Source organism: Vanacampus margaritifer, chromosome 12, assembly GCF_051991255.1.
Source record: "Vanacampus margaritifer isolate UIUO_Vmar chromosome 12, RoL_Vmar_1.0, whole genome shotgun sequence".
Taxonomy (NCBI): Eukaryota; Metazoa; Chordata; class Actinopteri; order Syngnathiformes; family Syngnathidae; genus Vanacampus; species Vanacampus margaritifer.
The window spans coordinates 22,590,281-22,611,084 of record NC_135443.1 but is presented as its reverse complement, the minus strand read 5'-3'; the positions used below and the strand labels follow the sequence as shown (position 1 = coordinate 22,611,084).

At 42.1% G+C, this 20,804-nt stretch overlaps 1 protein-coding gene across 7 annotated transcripts in view; it reads right to left on the bottom strand.

Annotated features, from left to right (window-relative positions):
* ehbp1 (EH domain binding protein 1) overlaps window positions 1-20,804 on the bottom strand; it is a 202,263-nt gene that overhangs the window by 118,062 nt on the left and 63,397 nt on the right. For 5 of the 7 annotated variants that reach the window (XM_077582804.1, XM_077582805.1, XM_077582808.1 and 2 more), the window contains 5 exons: window positions 19,255-19,394; window positions 18,137-18,253; window positions 16,757-16,897; window positions 15,298-15,547; window positions 14,042-14,282 (listed from right to left, as the gene is read on the bottom strand). In XM_077582804.1, the coding sequence (XP_077438930.1) occupies window positions 14,042-14,282; window positions 15,298-15,547; window positions 16,757-16,897; window positions 18,137-18,253; window positions 19,255-19,394 (889 nt within the window). The remainder of the gene's footprint in view (window positions 1-14,041; window positions 14,283-15,297; window positions 15,548-16,756; window positions 16,898-18,136; window positions 18,254-19,254; window positions 19,395-20,804) is intronic. The other 2 variants (XM_077582806.1, XM_077582807.1) reach the window with 2 other exon arrangements.

Genomic DNA, 20,804 nt, shown 5'->3' with positions numbered 1-20,804 from the left:
AACGGAATAAGGTAGAAACAAACTTTTTTTTTCTGATGAAAGATGATGAGAGTCCAATCTTTCATTTGGTAGTATGTGTGTTTCCATAGTCCAAACACAAAATTTTCTGTGGACCTTGAAAGATCAGTCAAAATGCTTAAATCGGCTGGCACTGACGGCATCCCTTTTCTGAAAACGTCTGGCAGTCAAAGAGTTAGGCACGGAAACAACTTGAACAAGAAAACCTCCCGCACAAAGCAAACCAGCCTCCGACTGATGTGATCAAGAAGATAGAAAAAAAGTGGAAATAAGGATGAGAAAACCTGGTGGTCGGCGGGAAGCGCTGCTACAAGAAAGGACACACAGGGAGAAAGGAGACTTTTTGTAAATGGCAATAGCGAGAAGAGTTAATACTTCCAGAGCCTGAGTTGCCACTGTATTTGTTTATGGGCCAGTAAAAAGACTGGAGTGTGAAAAAATTTACACTTCCTGTCTCTTACTTAAGTTCAGTTCTGGAAACTCAATACGCCTGTTATGGTCCATGATGCGGCAACTTCCTACGAATTTGGCAAAGATTTTCTGAGAAAATATAACGTTTTTTGTGTCGACGGAATTTGTAAGACTTCTGAATGGTGAATTTAAGAATTGTATTATACAAGCCATATTTAATTACCCTAATTTGGAACTTTTTAAGAATCTGAGGACATCCTAGCTGCAAGATTCCTGGCACACCAAGAAAAAAAACATTTTTTATTGTCACACGACAGGTCATGGGAGATCAGCCATTACTCGTTTCCTATACATTTTCAATATACGACACCTGTGCTTATTCTAAATAGGGTTTAAATTGTGTAATTGCTTTCAGCTTCCAATATACAGCCCATCCTTTGATTATTTATTTTTACATATAGCGAACACTCGCACGAGAAAGTTCAAAGCCAAATCAAGTGGGTGATGGCCCTAAAAGTGAGCACTCTGTACTTCCTATGACAGTGTCTTAATACTGTAACTGACAAAAATGGAGGCATTTTTTTATTAGTCTAAAGAGGAAATTAGAGAGTCTCATCATTCCTTTTTTCTTCATACGCAAGAGCGCACATTTATGTAAAATGGAACAGAATTCATGAGGTACTTCTAAGGATTATTTTAAATGTTGCTTTGTATTAATTGCATTAAAAATGGAGCATGTGAGAGGAGAGTCATGCAGGATAATCTATATGTCTATCTATATGAGATATGTGACAATCAGGCCTTTTATTACTTGAGTTAAAAGGGAAGGAAAATGATGGTTGTTGGAATGTGTAGCGGCTGTAGCCTGCTTAAAATGTAAAAAATCAGTATACGTGAACCCTACTTAACTGGGAGTCATTGTGCAAAGGAAGGGGGTGCAGGGAAGTGTGGCCTTGGACCTTTTGGGGGTCTGAAGAGTTTTTGAGACTTATCCCCCAGTGTTTGTTTTTTTTTCAGCCAAGGGGTCCTTAGACCCACACACCTGGTGGACTGGGTAGAGTTAAATCCAGATTAAGATAATGTTACCCCTTCCCCGTGTCATTCAAACCCCACTGGACGGAGCAACGCAGGTTTGCTTCATTCTGAAACACAAAGGACTTTGTGGCCATCCTCATAAACCCTATTAGTCTGCTAGTGCTGCCTCTCATAGCAGACATCAATCACGGAGGGATTAGTAAATTCCCTCTTTAAATGAGTGGCACGAGAAACTTCCCTTCAAGACCAAAGCCAGTCACTCTCTCTGGCTGGCTCGCTCGCTCCCTGGCGGAGATTACATAGCGATTTGTTTTCATTTGGTTCCATCTTCATCGTTTTCTCTGTACGCTGGTCCCGCTCGCAGCTTGTGAGGTAATCCCTGTCAGATAAAACTAAAGAGGATTTACCCCAGGCAGATTACAAGAGGCGCTTTGCGGAAGGCCCTATTTTTATTTTTATTTTTATATACAGCCGTCGACGCGGGAATTGAGAGTGAGCTCTTGCGCAGTGCTTAACTTGTGAACCCAACGTATACCAGGCAAAGGAGGAGGAGGCACCAGTGGGGAAAAAAACGATACCCACATTACAGTAACTGGCTAAAAAAAAAAAATGTCGCACAACACACATACAGGCTGCTTGCTACCTATCAAGGCAAGCATATATAAAATTAGTAGCGATCGGATAATTTTCTATTTAGGGAATTACAATGGCTTAATGTGGCTTTACCAAAGCGCAAAGTTCTCAAAGTCGCTGGATTCTTATTCACACAACTCAATCAACTGTACTTTTTGCACAATTTGGCTGAATGTCAAAATTCATAACAGGTGTTTGATCAATGAACTTTTCCAAGGACGCCCACTTCTTTGCCTATCTGTGACCTTCCAGTCACCGCAAGGCCCATTCGGGTTTTTTGTTAAATTTGAACTTTTAATGTACTTGTAACAAACACGACTTTTTATTGTCAATGGAACGCTTGCGTGATGTGACACGTATGTGCAGTGCACAAAGCACACCATCAAATGGCACAATGTATATTGAAGTAAATATGGTACCGTGTGTAGGAGCACAACTTATTATCTCGTATCAACAGGGGAGCAAGGCGAGAGGAGGTAGAAATATTTATTGGGGGAAAAAATAGGAATTGTACTGCTCTCAACTACAGTATATGAAAAAAATCAGATACATGTCGCATATTGGCAAAAAAATTTATGGAATTAAGCTGCACTGTGAGCATAGCCTCTGTTGCAACCTACTGATGACACTCTGTGAGCCTCTAAGCTCAGTGGCCACTTCCTGTTTAAGCCTTGTAACAACGAGGTACTGTTGATCAATCATTACATGTGCTCTTGGTCTTCCGATTTTAAACTGGTAACAGCATGATGAAGAGGATTGTTTAATTACTAATTCTAATTAATTAATTGCTAATAAATTACATATATTGGTCGGATTCATGGATCAAACATCAGTTTTGAATTTTGCCATTTGGGTGCTTGTCAGAGACAGTAAGTTGTGCAAAAAGCACTGAAATACAGTAATTAACAATTATATACAGCATGTGCAGTCAAAGATTTAAAGAAGATAAAATTAAGTTTGCCTACATAGTGTAACTGTGCCTCTTCAGCGCATGCCAATGCAGTAATTATGTACATGTAAATTTCCAGACGTTTATTTAAGGGAGGCTTTTTATTTATCTTAAATGGATAACATACCCAGTGACTAATTGAAGCACACCGTCAATTAGCGAGACGACCACTATTCGAGGAAATAATTGATGTTAATGTGACTGACGACAATTGAGTGGCCGGTATTGTCCGGTGTGCCTTGAGGCTGACGCGATAACAGTGCTGCCCTCCAGCATGGAAGGACACACAGGAAGCTCAGTGATCTGACCCAGGGAAGAAACCTCCTCTCCCACAAGATCCAATGTCAGACCACTAAGGTGCCGCAAATGAACACTGGTGGGGAGGGGTCCACATAGGTAGAGGGAAGACATTGAGAAGCCTTTACTCCAGTTGAGGATTATTCTGCTAATATTACACATTTTATGGGGGGACAGGCCCGGAGAAGAGTCAGGAGGCTTCTTGTTGCTGTACATTTAAGTAAGCTTTAGTAGTTAGCATGTGATACATGGGTACTTGTAATAAGTGTGGTTCATTTGCCATTATGGAGGCACTAGTTTGGCAGGGAGGACAAACTTAAGCCGTGTGGTAGTCAGCCAGATCCATACACCATTTTAAATATTTGTAAATTATGAGCATAAATATAAGTGGGACTACTGGTAGAAAAGCGGCTGCTGAAATTAATGAAATGATGAGATAATATTTTTGTTTTTCAATTTTTTGTTCATTTGCTAGTTCATCAACATGTAAAGATAATTTATGAAACACAAGTTTGAACAATATGTATATTGAAAAATATAAATCACAAAAAAACAACGCGTTCAAGTCGTTTTCCAGCACCGCTTATTTATTGTTTTGATAGTTCGTTATTTTAAGCTAAATGCTGGACTACAAATAGAAAAGAAAAGCTACTGGTAGAATAGCTAATTTATCGCTCTCTTATCATTCCTTTGTTCATTTACCAAGTTCATCACGATTGTAAGATAAAGATAATTGCTGAAATGTAGATTATTCCAAAAGTTTGCACCTTGAACATTAAATAATATACTGTAGAATTGATTATTAAAAAATGGTCTTCATCCATGATATTTGTTCAAACAGTCATGTTGAAACTGTCTTGAAACCTGTCTTTATCACATAACACTGAATGACAAGTCAAACTTATCGGAAAAGATGAAATAACTATATAATGCAAAAAAAAACCTTGGCCTTTCCGAGGGCAGAGACAGCAAGACAAGCGATGACTGTCCTTGTCTCCCGGGCTCCCCCTTTGTCCTCAGCAAACATCTCTCATCGCGCCAACCTCGGCAAGGCTTGGCAGTCCTCGCTTGCCGCTTGGCCTGGCGGAAGCTAATTAAGAAATATTGCAGCCTTGCGCGAACTCAATTAAATCATGTTAATTTATTCTAATTTCAATTTGGAGGTAGCGTGGAAGTTAAGGAGGGGCCGTGAAGAGAGTGCCGGCCTGTGCCATCGCAGAACAGGAACAAAAAGCATTTAATTTCAGCCCTTTTATTAACATACATAAAAAAAACTTCAACTGCAGATCACGATAAAATAACTCACCTTCGCTAAAAGGTACATCAAATAGGGAGCCTAAGCGTTGTTAAAGTTTAGACATTTTAGGGACGCCTGAACAACGGCTTCATTATCTTCATTTGAGATGCTGGGGAAAAAAAGCATTTGACAACAGTTGACCACCAATTGACAAAAAGTTCGACGGACATACATACATACAGGACACACAAAAAAAAAGTCGAAAAATCCTGTGCTTTAAAACAAAAAGGAAGTTGTCCATTTTGCTTCAAAGCAGCAATTTTAAGCGAATTCCGTTGCTCATACTTCCACTTCATCTGACTAGCAAATTCACCCAAATGGTCCAGGTCCAAATCAGGGATACGAGAAACACGGTCAATGCTAAATTGTGAAGCATTTCAGAATATGGTATAAAATGTTGGCAGAGCGTGGCAGCGACGATTGATGATGCATCATGAAAAAGGAAACTAGCATGTCAAGATTAGACATTGCCCAAACTTTGTGTGAATGTGAAGATTCTCTTTTTGCTATCGTACGAAGTGGAGTGACTCCAACAATAAGAGACAAATTCCTTATGTGTTTTAACATTCTTGGCCAGTAAAGATTATTTTGAACTACTTTATACACTGAAGATCTCCGGGTATGCCATTTGCTCATTTTCATAAATTTAAAAAGTTCTACTGCCACTCAATGTCAGCTACTCAAAAGTGAAGAGGCTTTATTCTTGACAAGATTTATACTTTTAATATGAAGTTGAAAGTATTTGCTCAAACTTTTGGCTCGTAGATATAAGCTTCAAACTTTTTCCTTATATGAAAATGTGGCAAATAAAAAATTTGTCAAGCGGAAACGGGATGAAAATCTTAAGATCAGCGCATCTAAGTGTAGAGTGCTTTGACTACGGAATAGAGATGGAGAAGAAGAAGACTGAGGAAGAGATCACTGAATTACTGGGAAGAAAAAGGAGAAGGGGGTGGGGGTGTTGGGGTGGATCAGCTCCAAGGAAAAAAGATGGACTGAATCGAACCAGAGAGATCGCAACCCGCCCAACAGGAACCCTCAATGTGCATTTGAATTAATCCTGCAACTACTTCCCTCCAACTCAAAGATGTGAAACTTAGTGACACTGCTTATACTATGAAATGCCAACTCCATTAGAACATTAAAGTGCACCCAAAGTTGGGAGGAACGCCAGATGGAAGACTTCATGCAAGCATATTGAGTTTAAACTACATTAATCAGTCAGGTCAATATGCTAATTAATAAGAAGAAGCAATCAACAGATGGTCAATACGGTACAGGTAATATAGAAAACACTGAATTGAATTGTCGCATTGCAAATGTCAATTACATGGCGTCAACGTGAATGAAGCCAACAACTGGTGCACCATATGATCAAATAAGTACATTACAGTGGTTCAGTATTGTAAAATCATCACGGTAAATGCCATCTGTATGTGTAATAGCTGTGCACAGTGGAAGTGGGCGCACGCCATATGTTGGAAAGATGTGGCGATTCTTCACAAGCTGACATTAAAGAGGGAGCTTCCAATGCAATGATATGGTGGATAGTAGGGCTGCTCGATTATGGAAAAAATAATAATCACGATTATTTTGGTAATAATTGAAATCACAATTATTCAAAACAATTATTTTTTTGTTCAAAAAAAAAAAAAGTAAACATTTGAAAATATTAAGACATCCATCCATCCATTTTTTAACAAATAAAATTATTTGAAACACTATAATTATGTAAGTTCTTTTTGGACCAAATTTATAATAATATATCTCATTTATGTTAGGAAAAATTTTAAGTTGGGGTGCAACGTATGCAATATGGCATGTTGGGTGCAAGCTAGTTTTGACCGGGGTGTGTGGTGAAAAAACTCGTGTGGACGTGCCTCAAAACAACTAAAAGTTAATATTATTAGGGCTGCAGCTATCAAATATTTTGGTATTCGGATATCCTACTAAAAATTCTAGTAAATAATTGGGTATTTGGATAGAAATAAAAATATATCTGTATATACTTATTTGGTTAAAGAACAATTATAAATACAGAAGACAAAAAACACATTTGCATGTAATAATTGACAACCAACTGGTTTTCATTTTTAAGAAAATCAATTTATTTATTTTTTATTTAAACTGTGCTTGTCAGCAAACTATTTTCCTCTGAGATAGTGAGATTTAGACAAATCTCTCCCTATAGATTTTGGTCAATGGAACTAAAGTGACATCAGACGCACAATAGCGATTTTGTCAGCTACATAAATAGCACATTTGTGTAAGCCTTGTTTGCTAATAAGTGATCAGTAGGAACAGCAAATTAGTCAGGCTGTCAGCATCAAAGTATGCACAGTTTCTGAACCGTTAATCCTCATGAAGGTCGCGGGCGCGTTGGAGCCTACCCCAGCTGTCTACGGGCTGTAGTATTTCTGGCTTTGAAAAGTAATCAGACGGCTGGAGCACTTGACTGCTGCTAGCTTGCTGCTTGGTGCTGTTAGCTAGCAATCGCCGCTAAACGCTGGCAACAGGCACAGTACAATACAAGGCCAGCATAATTATGTCTTAGCACTCTTAACTGGAGCGTAACGTGACTTGAGGACTTTGTGTTACTGACATCTGTCCCAACAGTTTGGGGCACTTATATAGCCGTTGTTCACAAACTCTGAATAGACGAGCACGTCGTCAGTCCTTTACCGCGACGACGTGCTTCCGGAAACAACTTCAAAATAAAAGCGCTACAATGCATTGATCTACATATACTACTTATATGTATTTATCCGAGGCAGAAATGACGAGGACTCGTTTCAGCCCTATTATTAACTAAATTAAATACGTTCTATTGTAAATGTTTAAGTGTCCCAAAGACATATTTATACGTTTTTTATGGGGTGGTGGGAATTGATATTATTATTATTACGATACAATAATCACCTAGCCGCAACACGCCAGAAAATTGTCAATGTTTTTTTTTTCTATGCTAGTGTATCCTCGTGATATTGAATGCATTTGGGGTAGGGCTGAACAATATATTGTTTCAAAATCGAAATTGCGATGTCAGGAAACGCAATATTGACGTCGCCAAAGCCGCGGTTTATGGCAGTGCTCCTAAATGATCCAGGATCAGTTCTATTTTATATTTGCACGCCATCTCCCCGCTGTTTGAAGCGACACTCGCTTGTTGAGTGACTGACCAATGCGACACGGTATCTTCACCGCGTGCAGGTCACGTGCACCAATCAGAAACGACACTTCACGTGCGTGCAAGTCACGGGCTCAAATCAGAAGTGAGACGCTACTTGTAAGTGAAGATAAAAAAACAGTATTAACCTCTTCCTGGCGTATTTTAGCGGCTATTGGATGGCTTCTGCGGAACTTGAAGCGGAGTTAGGAAATGTAATCCCCAAGAGAAACAGCAAGTCGTCAATTTGGGAGTATTCCGGGTTTGAGGCTACAGACGTCCACCAGACAAGGGTACTGTGCAAGACATGTCGTGCTTAAGTTGTAAGATCCCGCGGAAATACTACAAATGTATACAGTCACTTGCTACGTCATCACAGACATTTGTATGAGGAGTGTATGAAGAAAAAGTCCGGTGAAGAGCCCAGTAAAAACAATGCTACTGCCCAGGCTCAACGGAGCAAACAGACAACAATTACGGCATCTTTTGCTAGTGTACCTCCGTATGAGAAGAGCATCCGAAGACACCGGGATATATCAACTGCCATAACACACTTCATTGCAAAGGACATGATGCCTGTTAACACGGTCACCAAAGACGGATTTAAAAACCTCATCACCACGCTGGACCGAAGATACGTAATTTCCTCCCGAACCTACTTGAACCAAGTTGCCATTCCGCAGCTGTATGAGGAGCACCGAGGAAAAGTGGAAACGGAGTTGACAAATGTGGAATATTATGCCACAACTACTGATATGTGGTCAAGCAGAACGACAACGAACCCTATCATAGTTTGACCATCCATTTCATAAATGACAACTTCGAGTTGAAGAGTCGCTGCCTGCACACGGTATACTTTCCCACTGACCACACCGGAGAGAACATTGCCCAGGGATTAAGAGAATGTCTGACAAACTGGGGTCTAAATGAAGAGGACCAGACTTGCATCACAATAGACAACGCGGCAAACATTGTCAAAGCTGTGGAATTTAATGGATGGACGAGAGTCCAATGTTTTGGACACAGGCTGCATCTTGCAATTGGTAAGTCTGCATGTGCTCGTGTCTGTGTGTGCGTGTTTGTTTTTATTAAATGTTTATGCAAATTTAATTTGATGTGTATGTGTGTATTGTCCTTAGTAGTTTTTCTAATGTTTCTTAATGTTATTGACACTCTTATAAATACCTAGTTTGAATAAATAATAATAATAATTATTATTATTATTTACTATCAATATAAGATAGATGGTGAATAATGTTATGTAATTTTGATTAGGGATTTGACCTTGTTGTTTTCGTGGATTATTATGTTTAAGAGAACAAACGACCTTGTAAGTGTACCATGATTAGCATTACACTTTCAGACACTAATGCACATTAGAAGGGCATTTTTTTTCAGAAGGGGAGACAGAGGTAGTGTTATTTGATTTTAATAAAAGTTTTATTATATTTTTGTTTGACGATCAAATTTTTTTCATCAAAATCGTAATATCTGTCAGAAAAATCGCAATTGTATTTTTTCTTAATATCGTTCAGCCCTAATTTGGGGCATAACAAAAACAATACTTCCTGAACAACTCACTCCGCAACCTGAAAAGTTTGAAAAACAAAAAAAATCAGCCCCCAACATGAGTTTTACAGATCAACATGAAATTAAGTGGACATGTCTATCACAACAATTTTTAAAACATACACTAGTAGGTGCAAAAACAACAAAAACCAAGACCTATGTCGATGCTGCCGTGTTTTTATGAAAAATTATTACTATTGCACCTGAAAAAAACAATGTGACACACAGCTGCTAATGATACAATATGTAAAACCTGAGTGCTACACAAGACCTCCTAATCTCCTTTTGCTTCAGATATGATTTCATTCATGCAATCACACAATACATTTTGCAGCCTTGGGGGCGAGTTGTAAATGAATCACCCTTGCCTTTGAATGTTAGAATATTTTTTTTCTTTTCATACACATTGCCATATTAGACCCAGTCGTCTAGCAGTTCACGTTTATCTCAGTCTTACACACCAGCCATGCAAACAAATACAAATAAATGAAGGTTGCCCACCTCCAACTCTATCGTAGATAGGCAATAAAGGTGACCAGACTTTGGAGGGCTAGCCGTGAGGTTGGTGGGCATGTGACCATTGTCCCTGAATATTTATATAAAATGTATATAGATATACGTATATACACATATATGCAGGGTGCATTCAGGAGTCCTACACATCAGCACGCCGTACACGTCCGCGGTGCAATGTGTCGCCTTCGTCTCGGGCCTCTCATTGCAAGAATGTCTCCTCTTAATCCCCTCTGACTTCATACATTCAAAAAGGTCATCTTGCCGCCAACACATGGCTGTGCCGTGTTTGCGCGTACAGAGCGAGAATAAGAAATAGAAACCCATTCACACTGGCCCATAAGAACACCCTCTCTCTCTTTTTACCATCCTGACGACTCACCTCCATCTCCTGCAATCCATCTTTTTCTTTGAAGCAGACATTTTTGGCCAAGGCTTTTATTTAAAGGATCTTTAGTTTGGATTTTTTTTTACTCGCGACTGCCACCTCTGGCCCAAAGCATAACCGCAGCATCTGTGTCAGGCTCGTTCATGGTGTGAGTGCGTGCAGGATCTTTTTTTTTTTTTTGTATGTGGGTGAGTATGTGTATGTGCATGTGCGTGCGAGTGCGAGTGTGTATTCATTAGTTCACCTAAAACCTATTGAAAAATCCCATACCGTTCACCTAAACCGAACACTTCCGAACCCAGCCAGAGCCGTGAGGCCTTCAGGAGACCCGAGGAAGGACCAAAGAAAAGAAAGGAAAGTGAAATCCAGCACCGACCAGACATCACCCACCCGGCCACCAACCAGAGTCCTTCACCAACCCCAGAAACATCCAAATTCCAACAAATCAGGGAGAACTCAAGAGACCAAAGGAGAGACTGAGGAAAGGAAGGAAGGACAGACGAAGCAGAGTGAGATCCAGACACCAGCCTCCACCGATTCAACGAACTGAGGAAGAAGCAGATTGTGTCTCAGTTTCGATAGATGCTGGAGTGGTGGCTCTGGCATGCATGAAAATCTCCACCAAAGAGGGGAGCCGTCGACCCCTCCAAGGACAGAGCAAGCGCAACACTTCAGGGCACCCCAGGCAACGGCAGCGCCAAGGGACAACCCCCGGGCCCCGCTGGGGCTACCGGCCGGAGAGCAAACCCAGGAGCAGGAGCGCCCCCCACCACAACACGGCCCGCGCCCACAACCCAACGCAGCAGGACGGGGCACTGCAGGCCCGCCAGGCACCCCACCGGTCCACAGCCACCGCTCCCCCCACGACCCCCCCGCTCCCCATCCACCCCCGCCATCTAACCTAGCCCCCCCAACCAAGCCACCCCTCCCCGACCCCACCAACCGCCAGCCCCCGACCCCCAGACCCTGGGGACCCAGGCATCGGTGCCGAAGAGGGGCCGGACAGCGGAGCGGAGAGGGCACCCGCGCCCACCCCACTTCTCGCCGCGTGGAGGGACGGAACACCGGGGACAGAAGGGGAGATGGGGGCACCGGGGGACGGGCGGCACCCCCGAACCCCAGGGCCGAGCGGGGAAAGGCCCCGGTCGTCACTCCAGCGTTCTTAGTGAAAGCTAACCCTGTTACTGAGTTCGCCGACTGGCGAACTCTAGCCCTAGACCTTGAATGTGACCCCACCCAGTGTATATACAAGTGTGTGTGTGTGGTGCATTAAAATTGGGAGCAGGTGAGCCGGAGCAGAGGGAAATTATATCTCCACACTCCAATCCACCTGCCTTCCAGTCATGTCAGTGAGTGTATGTGGTGCATTAAAAAAATTAATAGAGGAGGGCGTGCACGATCTTAATGCGACAGCCACAGTTGACAAACAATGACATGACTTCAAATGAGGTAAGAAAAACTCCGCCCATCCCCTTCCCAAAGGAACTGTGGAGTGTGAGGGTCCGCACACTCTACTATAAAGGGAAGATAAAAGCTGATAGGTGCAGTTCTAACAGTCAGGGCTCTTCGTACTCATCTGGATATTTGTGGAGTATGCATGATGTTGAAAAAGTTTTAATATTACCTTTTTAAACTGCACAATGCATCTTTAAGAGACATAAGCATTTTACAATTTATAACAGTATTCTACCAACATTCAGGACAGAATTATTGTAGTAGAATGATAGTAGTATTCCAACATTGTGGAAAGAATGATGTTCGTGTTCCCATATTGTAGGTGGAATCATCGTAGTATTGTGGCATTATGGACAGAATGATGGTGCTATTCCAACAATGTAGACAGAAGGATGGTAGTATTCCGATATTAGGGATGGAATTGTGGAGTTGAGTACAGTGGCTAGCGACCAGGCAGACCCGCAAATAGTGAAAAATCTCTATATAATTGACGCCCACTGAAATGCATTGGAATTTATTTCTTTTTATTCAACCTCCCCCATAAATGTGTTTATAAAAAAAACTATGATAAACAGTAAATATACGTTTTCCAGAGAAAAATAGGGCCAACCCTCACCCCACCAAAATATGAACAAATATTACAAAATATTGGTATAGAAAACATATTAATATGTGGGGGTTGACTGTATTCTGATATTATGGACAGAATAATGCTAGTATCCCGACATTACTGACAGATTGATGGTAGTATTCCAACATTTTGGATGGAATGATGGTAGCATTCCAATATTGTGAAGGGTAAGATAAAGAAATCATAAATTTAGAACAGAATGATGCTAGTATTACAACATTATAGTGAAATGATATTTACATTCTGACATCTTGGACAGAATTATACTAGTACTGTATTCCAATTCTGTGCCATTGAATGATGGTAATATTCCAAAATTGTGCAGAGAATGACACTAGTATTTCATTATATTCCAAGTGACAGCCACCTAGTGGGTAGAGGAAGTAATAAAAATGCACACTCCTGCCACTAACCTTACAACCGCTCCCCATTTCCCAAATCCCAGCTACGTTCATCCCTCCCTCTTAAGGGCAGGGGCATCTCTTGGCCAAGTGTGGCCCACCACAGGCCACTGGCTTCGGGTAATTAAAGTGGCTCAGCCCCCACCCATGGTCACAGGCAAGTGCGGTTGGGTGATGAAGGCACTGTGCCATAATTACATGGACAGCCACTAAGACAGTCAGCTAGGCAGGTGCACAGTGGCAGTGTATGTGTATATGTGTACGTCTGTGTCTGTGTGTACGCGATATATAATCAACTGTACAATCGCATGTGTGAGTGAGTGAACGTAGGGGGTCAACACCCCCTTGTGATCACTTTGCTGTAGTTAAGTGCTCTGTGTTTAAGCTTCCACATTGGCCCATTCAACCCCTTATACACACACACACACACGCACACACGCACACACACACACACAAACAGTGAACCTCCACGCAGCCCCCAGCCAATCATTCCCCACCAGTGGTCTGACTCCTGCCGTGAGTGTGTGTGACCATCAGCCATTTAATTAGAGCCAGCCGCCATTTGCCTAATTTCAATAAATAAGTAAATAAATAAACACTGGATCAGAAGCCCACACACAAACCCAATAAACAAACATTCAATGAGGTGCTGAGTGATTGTGTGTGCTTGTGCGTATAAGGGGTTGAATGGGCGGGAAAAAATGCATGTGGACACACATGCCTAAACACAAACTCTTGGATTTTTTTTGCTCATTTTCATAAATCTCAATGAAGTTAACTAATTATACTATATTTCTGGGCTAATTGGTAGAATTTCTAAATTAGTTCAATTTAAATTAGGTGTCTTTTCCTGAATAAAAGCTTGATATTATAATAAACTTATATTTAAAAATCCAAACCGCTTCTCCTCACTAGGGTCAAGGGGGGTCTTCAGGCAGTTGGCCCGAACTAGTTACCAGCCAATTGCAGGGCACACAAAGACAACAAAACCATTCAAACTCACACCTATGGACAATTTAGAGTGCTCAATTAACCTACCATGCATGTATTTTAGAATGTCGGAGGAAACCAAAGCACCCGGAGAAAACCCACACAGGCTGGAGCCTGGATTTGAAGCCACGACCTCTACCTCTGCACTGAGGCGGATGTGCTACCCATTCACCCACCGAGATGCCACATTTGAAATTCATTTCTTAAAACTTGACTTTCTTACCCTGTCAAACTTTGACTTAATAACATAATATTACGGCTATTGTATCTTTAAGAGAAAGTGTTTACCTTGGGGGACGAGGAGGCCAGTTCTCTCCCCATGACCGCCGATACAGGACTGGGTCCAATTGGCAAGGTTTTTGTCTCCCAGTCCTGGTCGGAGAAGACCTTGGGAGTGGGCACACTGGGGCTGAGGCCAGGGCCCGACGAGCTTGGGGGTGCAGGAGCTTTCCTTTTCTGGCTGCTACCTGTGTCCAGGAGAGCAAGGCTTTGCGTTGGGCTCGTCCTAGGCTCGTAGAACGGGTTGGACCTGGTAGACCATTAGAAAGACATCGTCACCTTCTTTGCCTTTACGATGATTTGCGTGTATTGTATTGTTGAAATGAACATCAATTTATCAATTACTATACCAATCCTCAGTCACCATTTCTATGTGTCCGCTGAAACCACTGTATGCAGTATCCATTACAACAGTGATTACCAACCTTTATGAATCTAAGAGCTACTTCTTGTGTAAGTTGTGTGCATTGGTTGTAACACAATGAACAACACAGGTGAGCCAATAGAAGAATCGTCTGCACTTGGGCCAGCTCATATCCTGACTTCTCAAGATGCACTACTGACAGACTGACAGACAGGACACGTGCACACATATGCATACCAGAGAATGTTATCAATATGAGGCACACTTGTGGCAGTGAAAGCCCCTGAGATACTCACTCAGCATGCGACAAAGCTGCGCTAAATAAACAGGAGAATTGGAAGGGGTCGACTCAAAAGAGAGTCGGGAGTGGTCGCAGTGACAGAGCGAGCCAAAGCAAAGAAATGCCTCAGTGAAGCAACATGCGCGTCTGAAAAAGCTCCAGTCAAAACATAACACTACTCCCTTGAACTTTCCATTCTGCAAAGAATGACCTCAGACTTAAGGCGACCGTCATGCCAATCAATAACACATCAAGCATTTTGACAGCATCGCTCAACCACAAGCCTGTGAAAGCGGCTGAGACCAGAACAAAAAAAATCTGGGGAATGAAGTGGTAATCCTTGGAAATGTATTAGTTAATTGATGGATCAAACAACTGCTTTGCCTGCACTGCATGCCACAGCTTGAACTTTCCTAAACAATGCTAACTGCTTGATTTCATGTTTATGTGATATTTTACACAATTTTGCCAGATGACAAAAAAAAGCATCAGGTGGTACCACTAACACTGATGGAGTTACATATGACACCAACAGACAACACTTTCAAAGGTTATGCAACGTTTAACGCGGGTCCATGTCTCGGTCTACTACTTCAAACCACAAACTATCAGATAACTTACTCATCAAACTCTTCCTCGTTGTTTTGTCTGATGTGGGCGTACAAGTACTTGCTCATGTCGACCGGCCGCACCCCTTTTCTGGGCCGAGCCTTCGGGGACTCCGGGTGAGAGTTGGCTTCGTCTTGCTCCGGCTGTTCGAAGGGGTTTCCAGGCGTCCCCTCACACGGCTCCTCTGTGGGCTCGTCAAACGGATTGGAGGCGTTGTAAAATGATTCGTTGACCCGTGAGGCAGACGGTTGCTTAGGAGGTTCTGTTTGATAAGGATTGTGTCATTTACTGCCAATAATGTCTGAGTGAAGCAGCATGTGTCCCAAGTCAATGTTTTTGAGATTATTTTCAGGGTACGTTGAATTAAACAATGATATTATGGCTTTTTGGGGGGGAATCATAGTTTGTGGAATTTAAAAAACTCCACTCTTATTTCAAGGTATTACTATATTAATATAGGCGATTACAGACGCTCCCCAACTTACGAACGAGTTACGTTCCGAGCGATCGTTCGTGAGGTGAATTTGTTCGGAAGTTGCTTCAGTGCTATATTTTGTATTATAATTTATGTTTAAAGAGAATACGTACAGTACTGTACTACGTATGTTAGAGAGAGAGAGAGCGAGAGACACACACAGTATGTACATGTACGTAATAAGATAAATAAAATGAAGTTTAACTTACTTTTGGAAGATGTACTCGATGCTTAAGGATTTGATGGAGGAGGAGGAGGAGGAGGAGGAAGAGGAGGATTTTATATCATGAGAGGTTCTTCGTCGTCGCTGGAATGGGCTTCAAAAGTTACTTCCTCCTCCGTAACTTCAATGTAGGAAGAAGTTGAGGGTCGAGGAGAAGAAGATGAGGGTTGATGAGTATCTTCCTTGGAGGATTTACTAGAAACTGGCCGAAAGAAGTGATCTAACGACGATTGCACAGTTTTCTTCTTTTTTCATCATAAATGATGCGGTAGCACTGTATGGCATCATTCAATTGATTTGCAACCTTTGTGCAACGTTCAATATTTGGGTCTTGCTGCTCGAAGAGTGCGATGGCTTTATCTATGAGCGACAGGCGTTTCTTCTTCTTCCTCCTCCTCAACACGTTGCTGAGCCTCCAATGCTGGGTGAGCTCTCACAGCGCCAAGCGTCGGTATTAGCGGCGGAAAGAAGCACTACAGTACTCGGAAAAAGGTGCGCAATACAAAATCTAACTTACAGCATCTCTTTCCGAACATTTTTTGACATGCACGCATGCACGCAGACATGTTCGTATGTACCGTTGTTCGTAACTCGAATGTTCGTAAGTAGGGGAGCGTCTGTATATAATTTTCGGAGCAGTGTCCATTATTCGCAAATTTTTGCTACCGACATTGGGGCTTGTTCTCTAAATACTGTGAATGGTAATGGTTCACTGTACGACACCCCCAACGAAATGCTTAAACCCGAAAAGTGTGTACAATCGGACCACATACCGTCCTCGTCGGGATCGCCAAACGGGTTGAGGTGGTTGGCCTCCGGCAGGTAATCCTCTGGCTCGTCGAAAGGAATGGTGAACATGGTGGGGTGCGTCTCGCGGTCCTCGTCTTCCGAGAAATTCAGCTTATTGATCAGCTCTTTGGTGGCCAAAACAAAAGGTCAATCAAGACAAGTAAGAAAATTGAGATAATGAGTCATGAGGCATCAAAATATTTACATGTAGAATAAAAAAGTGCTGCACTTGGGAGTGAACCACGAGTAAAGACCAGCTAAACTTGACTGAGTTCTTTTCTGTGCACATTGGTGCAATTAGTGGGTGGTTTACTGTGGGAGACCAGCGGCGTGGAGTTGCTACGGAAACGCAGGCTGAAGGAGCTGACACTTGACCGCTTTATCTTCGTCGTCCTCACCACTGTGGCTCATTTGCATGGAGACAAGGGGCTAGTAAAGGGGTGCGAAAAGGAGATGCCGAGACTGGTGTCGAAAGAGCGGCGTGCCTTAAGTCTATTTGCGGTGTCGCTATGTGAAGTGGACTTCGCTGATAAGAGAGGTGGCATTTGTAACTCATTTTAGGTAGACAAGTGTGTGTGTACTTTGCACAATAGCTTGTTTTACAAACCAAACAGAAGCAGCAGCTTCTTCTCATCAAATGCAGAAATAAATGTCTACAGACCAAACCCAACTTGATCTCACAAGCCTTTCTTGGTGAGTATAGGAGGGATCATCAATGAAGGAAAGTGCAATGAGAAATTTATCTGGGACAGGAACAACAACGGAGTCTGGCTGTTTTACCAAGGAAGAAAGTAGCAACTGACTTTACAGCAAACAGAGAAGCTGGCCATAAAAAAAAAGTACATCTGTACGTCCCATGTACTGTATGTGCCAGTCATGTATCTTCTCTGGGTGAGTAGTTTTACTTTATACAACTGTAATATGAATGCTAAGAATATTAAATCTTTACAAATATTTATCTTACTTAAACATTTTCTGTACAGGAAATTATTTTAAATTCTGAGTAGATCATGGCCTGAAAAAACACTAACACCCTCCACACCACAAAACCTGACTTTAATCACAGAAGAGGGGACATGATTTGGAAGAATGGTGAGCCTTGTTTGGACACAGCTTTCCTGGTTTGGTTCACTACCAATTGCAGTTGAACACAAATACAAAAGAAAACTGAATACAGTACATTAAATAACAAAGGTAACAGTTATAAATCGATTGACAAAATGTTCACAACACCAAAGTCAATGCTACATGAGAAAAAAAAAAGGAACAGGCTACAGGAATAATGATATACCAAATAAAAATAAATTGGAGGTTTCACAAAACGAGACAAGACAAATAGGAAGAAATTTGGGAAGAAAAAAGACCTTGCGATGAAGCGACAGGCTTAGCGGCCGCCTTGAACGCTCGCTTAGGAACGCCGATGCCATTGCCATCATCGTCGCCATGAAAGCAGCTGAGGGCGTTCAGCTGGTTTACTATCTCTGCAGACCACAGGGCCGCACGACAAGGAAGGACGAAGAAGAGCAGTAAAGACGTGGAGAGCACACAGAGAAACAGCAAATGCAACAGGTTGTGACAGAGATGAGATTAGTTTAATGCGATCATTCTCAAAATGGTGTCTTCGAGTCATAGACTGGGGGTCTGCAAAATAATTTGCAATACATATACGGTAACAATTGTAAAGTGCATTTCAGTCGCGTGTAACTGTTAAGTACACTACATTCAATCTCAATGTTTTTAAACTGTTTCTTATTAAAACCTTGAAGTACATTTGTTATGAGCAATACATTTTTGTTGAATCATTATTTAAATACAGTTTATTTTCCTATATTAAGTGCAACCCATACATAATGTTACAGTGGTTTAAATATATTGTTCAGGAACAAAACCTATTTTTGAGGTAGTACTTGCACAAAGTTTGGAAACCACTATATATGGCATTTTAGAGTACACATGGTCATGTTTATTTTGGGTTTAGGATTATGAAGGGGGTCTTTGCAAACATTTTTCCTCTGGACCCAAAATGTTTGAGAACCCCTATATTCATGAGAGCATCATTGGAGAAGCTTGTAGGTACAAGTTGGTGGAGTTTTGACTTTTGCTTAGCGAGACGCACGCTAAGCGAAGAATGGCTGTAGGCGCTCGATGCGCACACATACAAATGAGACAAAAGAGCGCAGAGAGAAAGCATGAAGCTGAACTGGAGGCAGGAAAAAAGTTGGATTAGACTACGCGGAAGGGAGAGGAGGACGTACATTACAAAACAACACGGATGTACACTCAGTGTGAATTTGAATAGCGGTGTGTGAATAGATGATGTTTTATACACATCTGTAAACTAAAATTAAAAAAATATATTCTTCTCTTTTACTTGTTCTCACTGCACATTAAAAATGGAATTTGTCCACCTTTTTACCAAGTCACTGTTCTATATGAATGGCATGTACTGAACGTATGCCATCTTGCGTATATTAGTTAGTACCTGTGATCTTGGCCGCCTTCTCTTCCTGGTTAACCCTGTTCTCCTCATCCTCCTCGTTCTCCTCCTCGAAGTCGTCCAGGTTGCCAATGTCGGCCTGCTTCATGCTCATCAGGCTGGCCAAGCTCTGCATGTCCTCATCGCTGCAGTTTGGGGGGGAAATCACATCAATGCAAATGCATATCATGCTTGTAATGTGCTTTTAAAAAAACACAAGACTATACATAACCTTGAGGGATTAACACACTGCTGAGACGTGGGGGTGGGGGGGGGGGTGGGCGAGATTATGCACCGACATACCAATGAATAAATGGAAATAGTGCAGTGTTGAATTTTTATGTGACGGGAAGATGGCGTCCGTTTCAAAAGGATTAATGTAACGCCGCCTCCACATCTGTCACTTCCTAACTTCGACGTTTTGAAACCTTTTGTCTCATCTTGGCCTTCATATCTTCGCTCCCCCACCACACATTATTTCACGTCGTCCACCTCGAAAGCGTCATCATAATCTTTTCTCATTCTCTGTGTGTCTGTGTTCTTTGTGTTTGCCACTTCCAGGGTGCCGAGCTTCATTTGAATCGTCGTGATGGAGTTTGTTTGTGTGTGGGCGACATCATTCCTCCAAGGGTTAACAAGGGTTACGCGCCATCGACCCGCCGTCCGCAACACAACAAAGACCCCGGACAATGTGTGAGTGTGCCTTTAAATGAAAGTTACCAAATTAGAATGCACAAACGAGAGAGAGAGAGAGAGAGAGAGAGAGAGAGAGAGAGAGAGAGAGAGAGAGAGAGAGAGAGTGGCCAAAAATCAAAGTTGGTCATATCAAAGAGGAAAATGAGAGAGTGAAGAAGAGAGGCCAGGCTTGCGGGTGATTGACAGTGTGGGCCAAACTTGAAAAAAATATTTTCAAATATATATCCAGTGGGAGCATAAGCACTGAGCAATATAGCATTCAAATGTTTTTTTAAACAAAAGAGCTTTAGCATTGGACAGTTGAGGATAAATGGCAGCCCACGTCCAGCCACACCCATCAGTCGGTTTATTCTTCATCTCGATTCCTGTTCACAGCTTCTCCACGTCGTGCAATCCTCTCCAGACTGCTCAACTTTGTAGCCATGTCCATTTCCATTCTGGTCGTGGACGTTGGATGCAGCTAGGTCTTTTCTCACCCGTGACATGTCGTCACAGGCCTTGGACAGGCCGGCTTGTACTCCAGTAATAGTGCTTACAGCCGCAGTAGCTATTTCTACTGCCTTTTTTTGCCCATCCTCCATTTTGATGCCAGAGGGCTCCAATCCCTAGCAGAGGCATCCCAGCCACCAGCGTGATGAACAGGTAGAGATATTCGTCGTCTTCAACTTCAAGTGGGGCTCGACACAGCGGCCGCCATCTTCCCCAACTATCTCCTGCATATCCAGACATGAAAGTTCCACCCGGACATGAGCGTTGACCAGGTCCAGTTCTCATCGTAGGGAAGATCTTGTCCAGAGCACATAAAGACCAGTTCACAAGTTCCATATTGTGAGGCCACATATAACATATTATTGTCAATA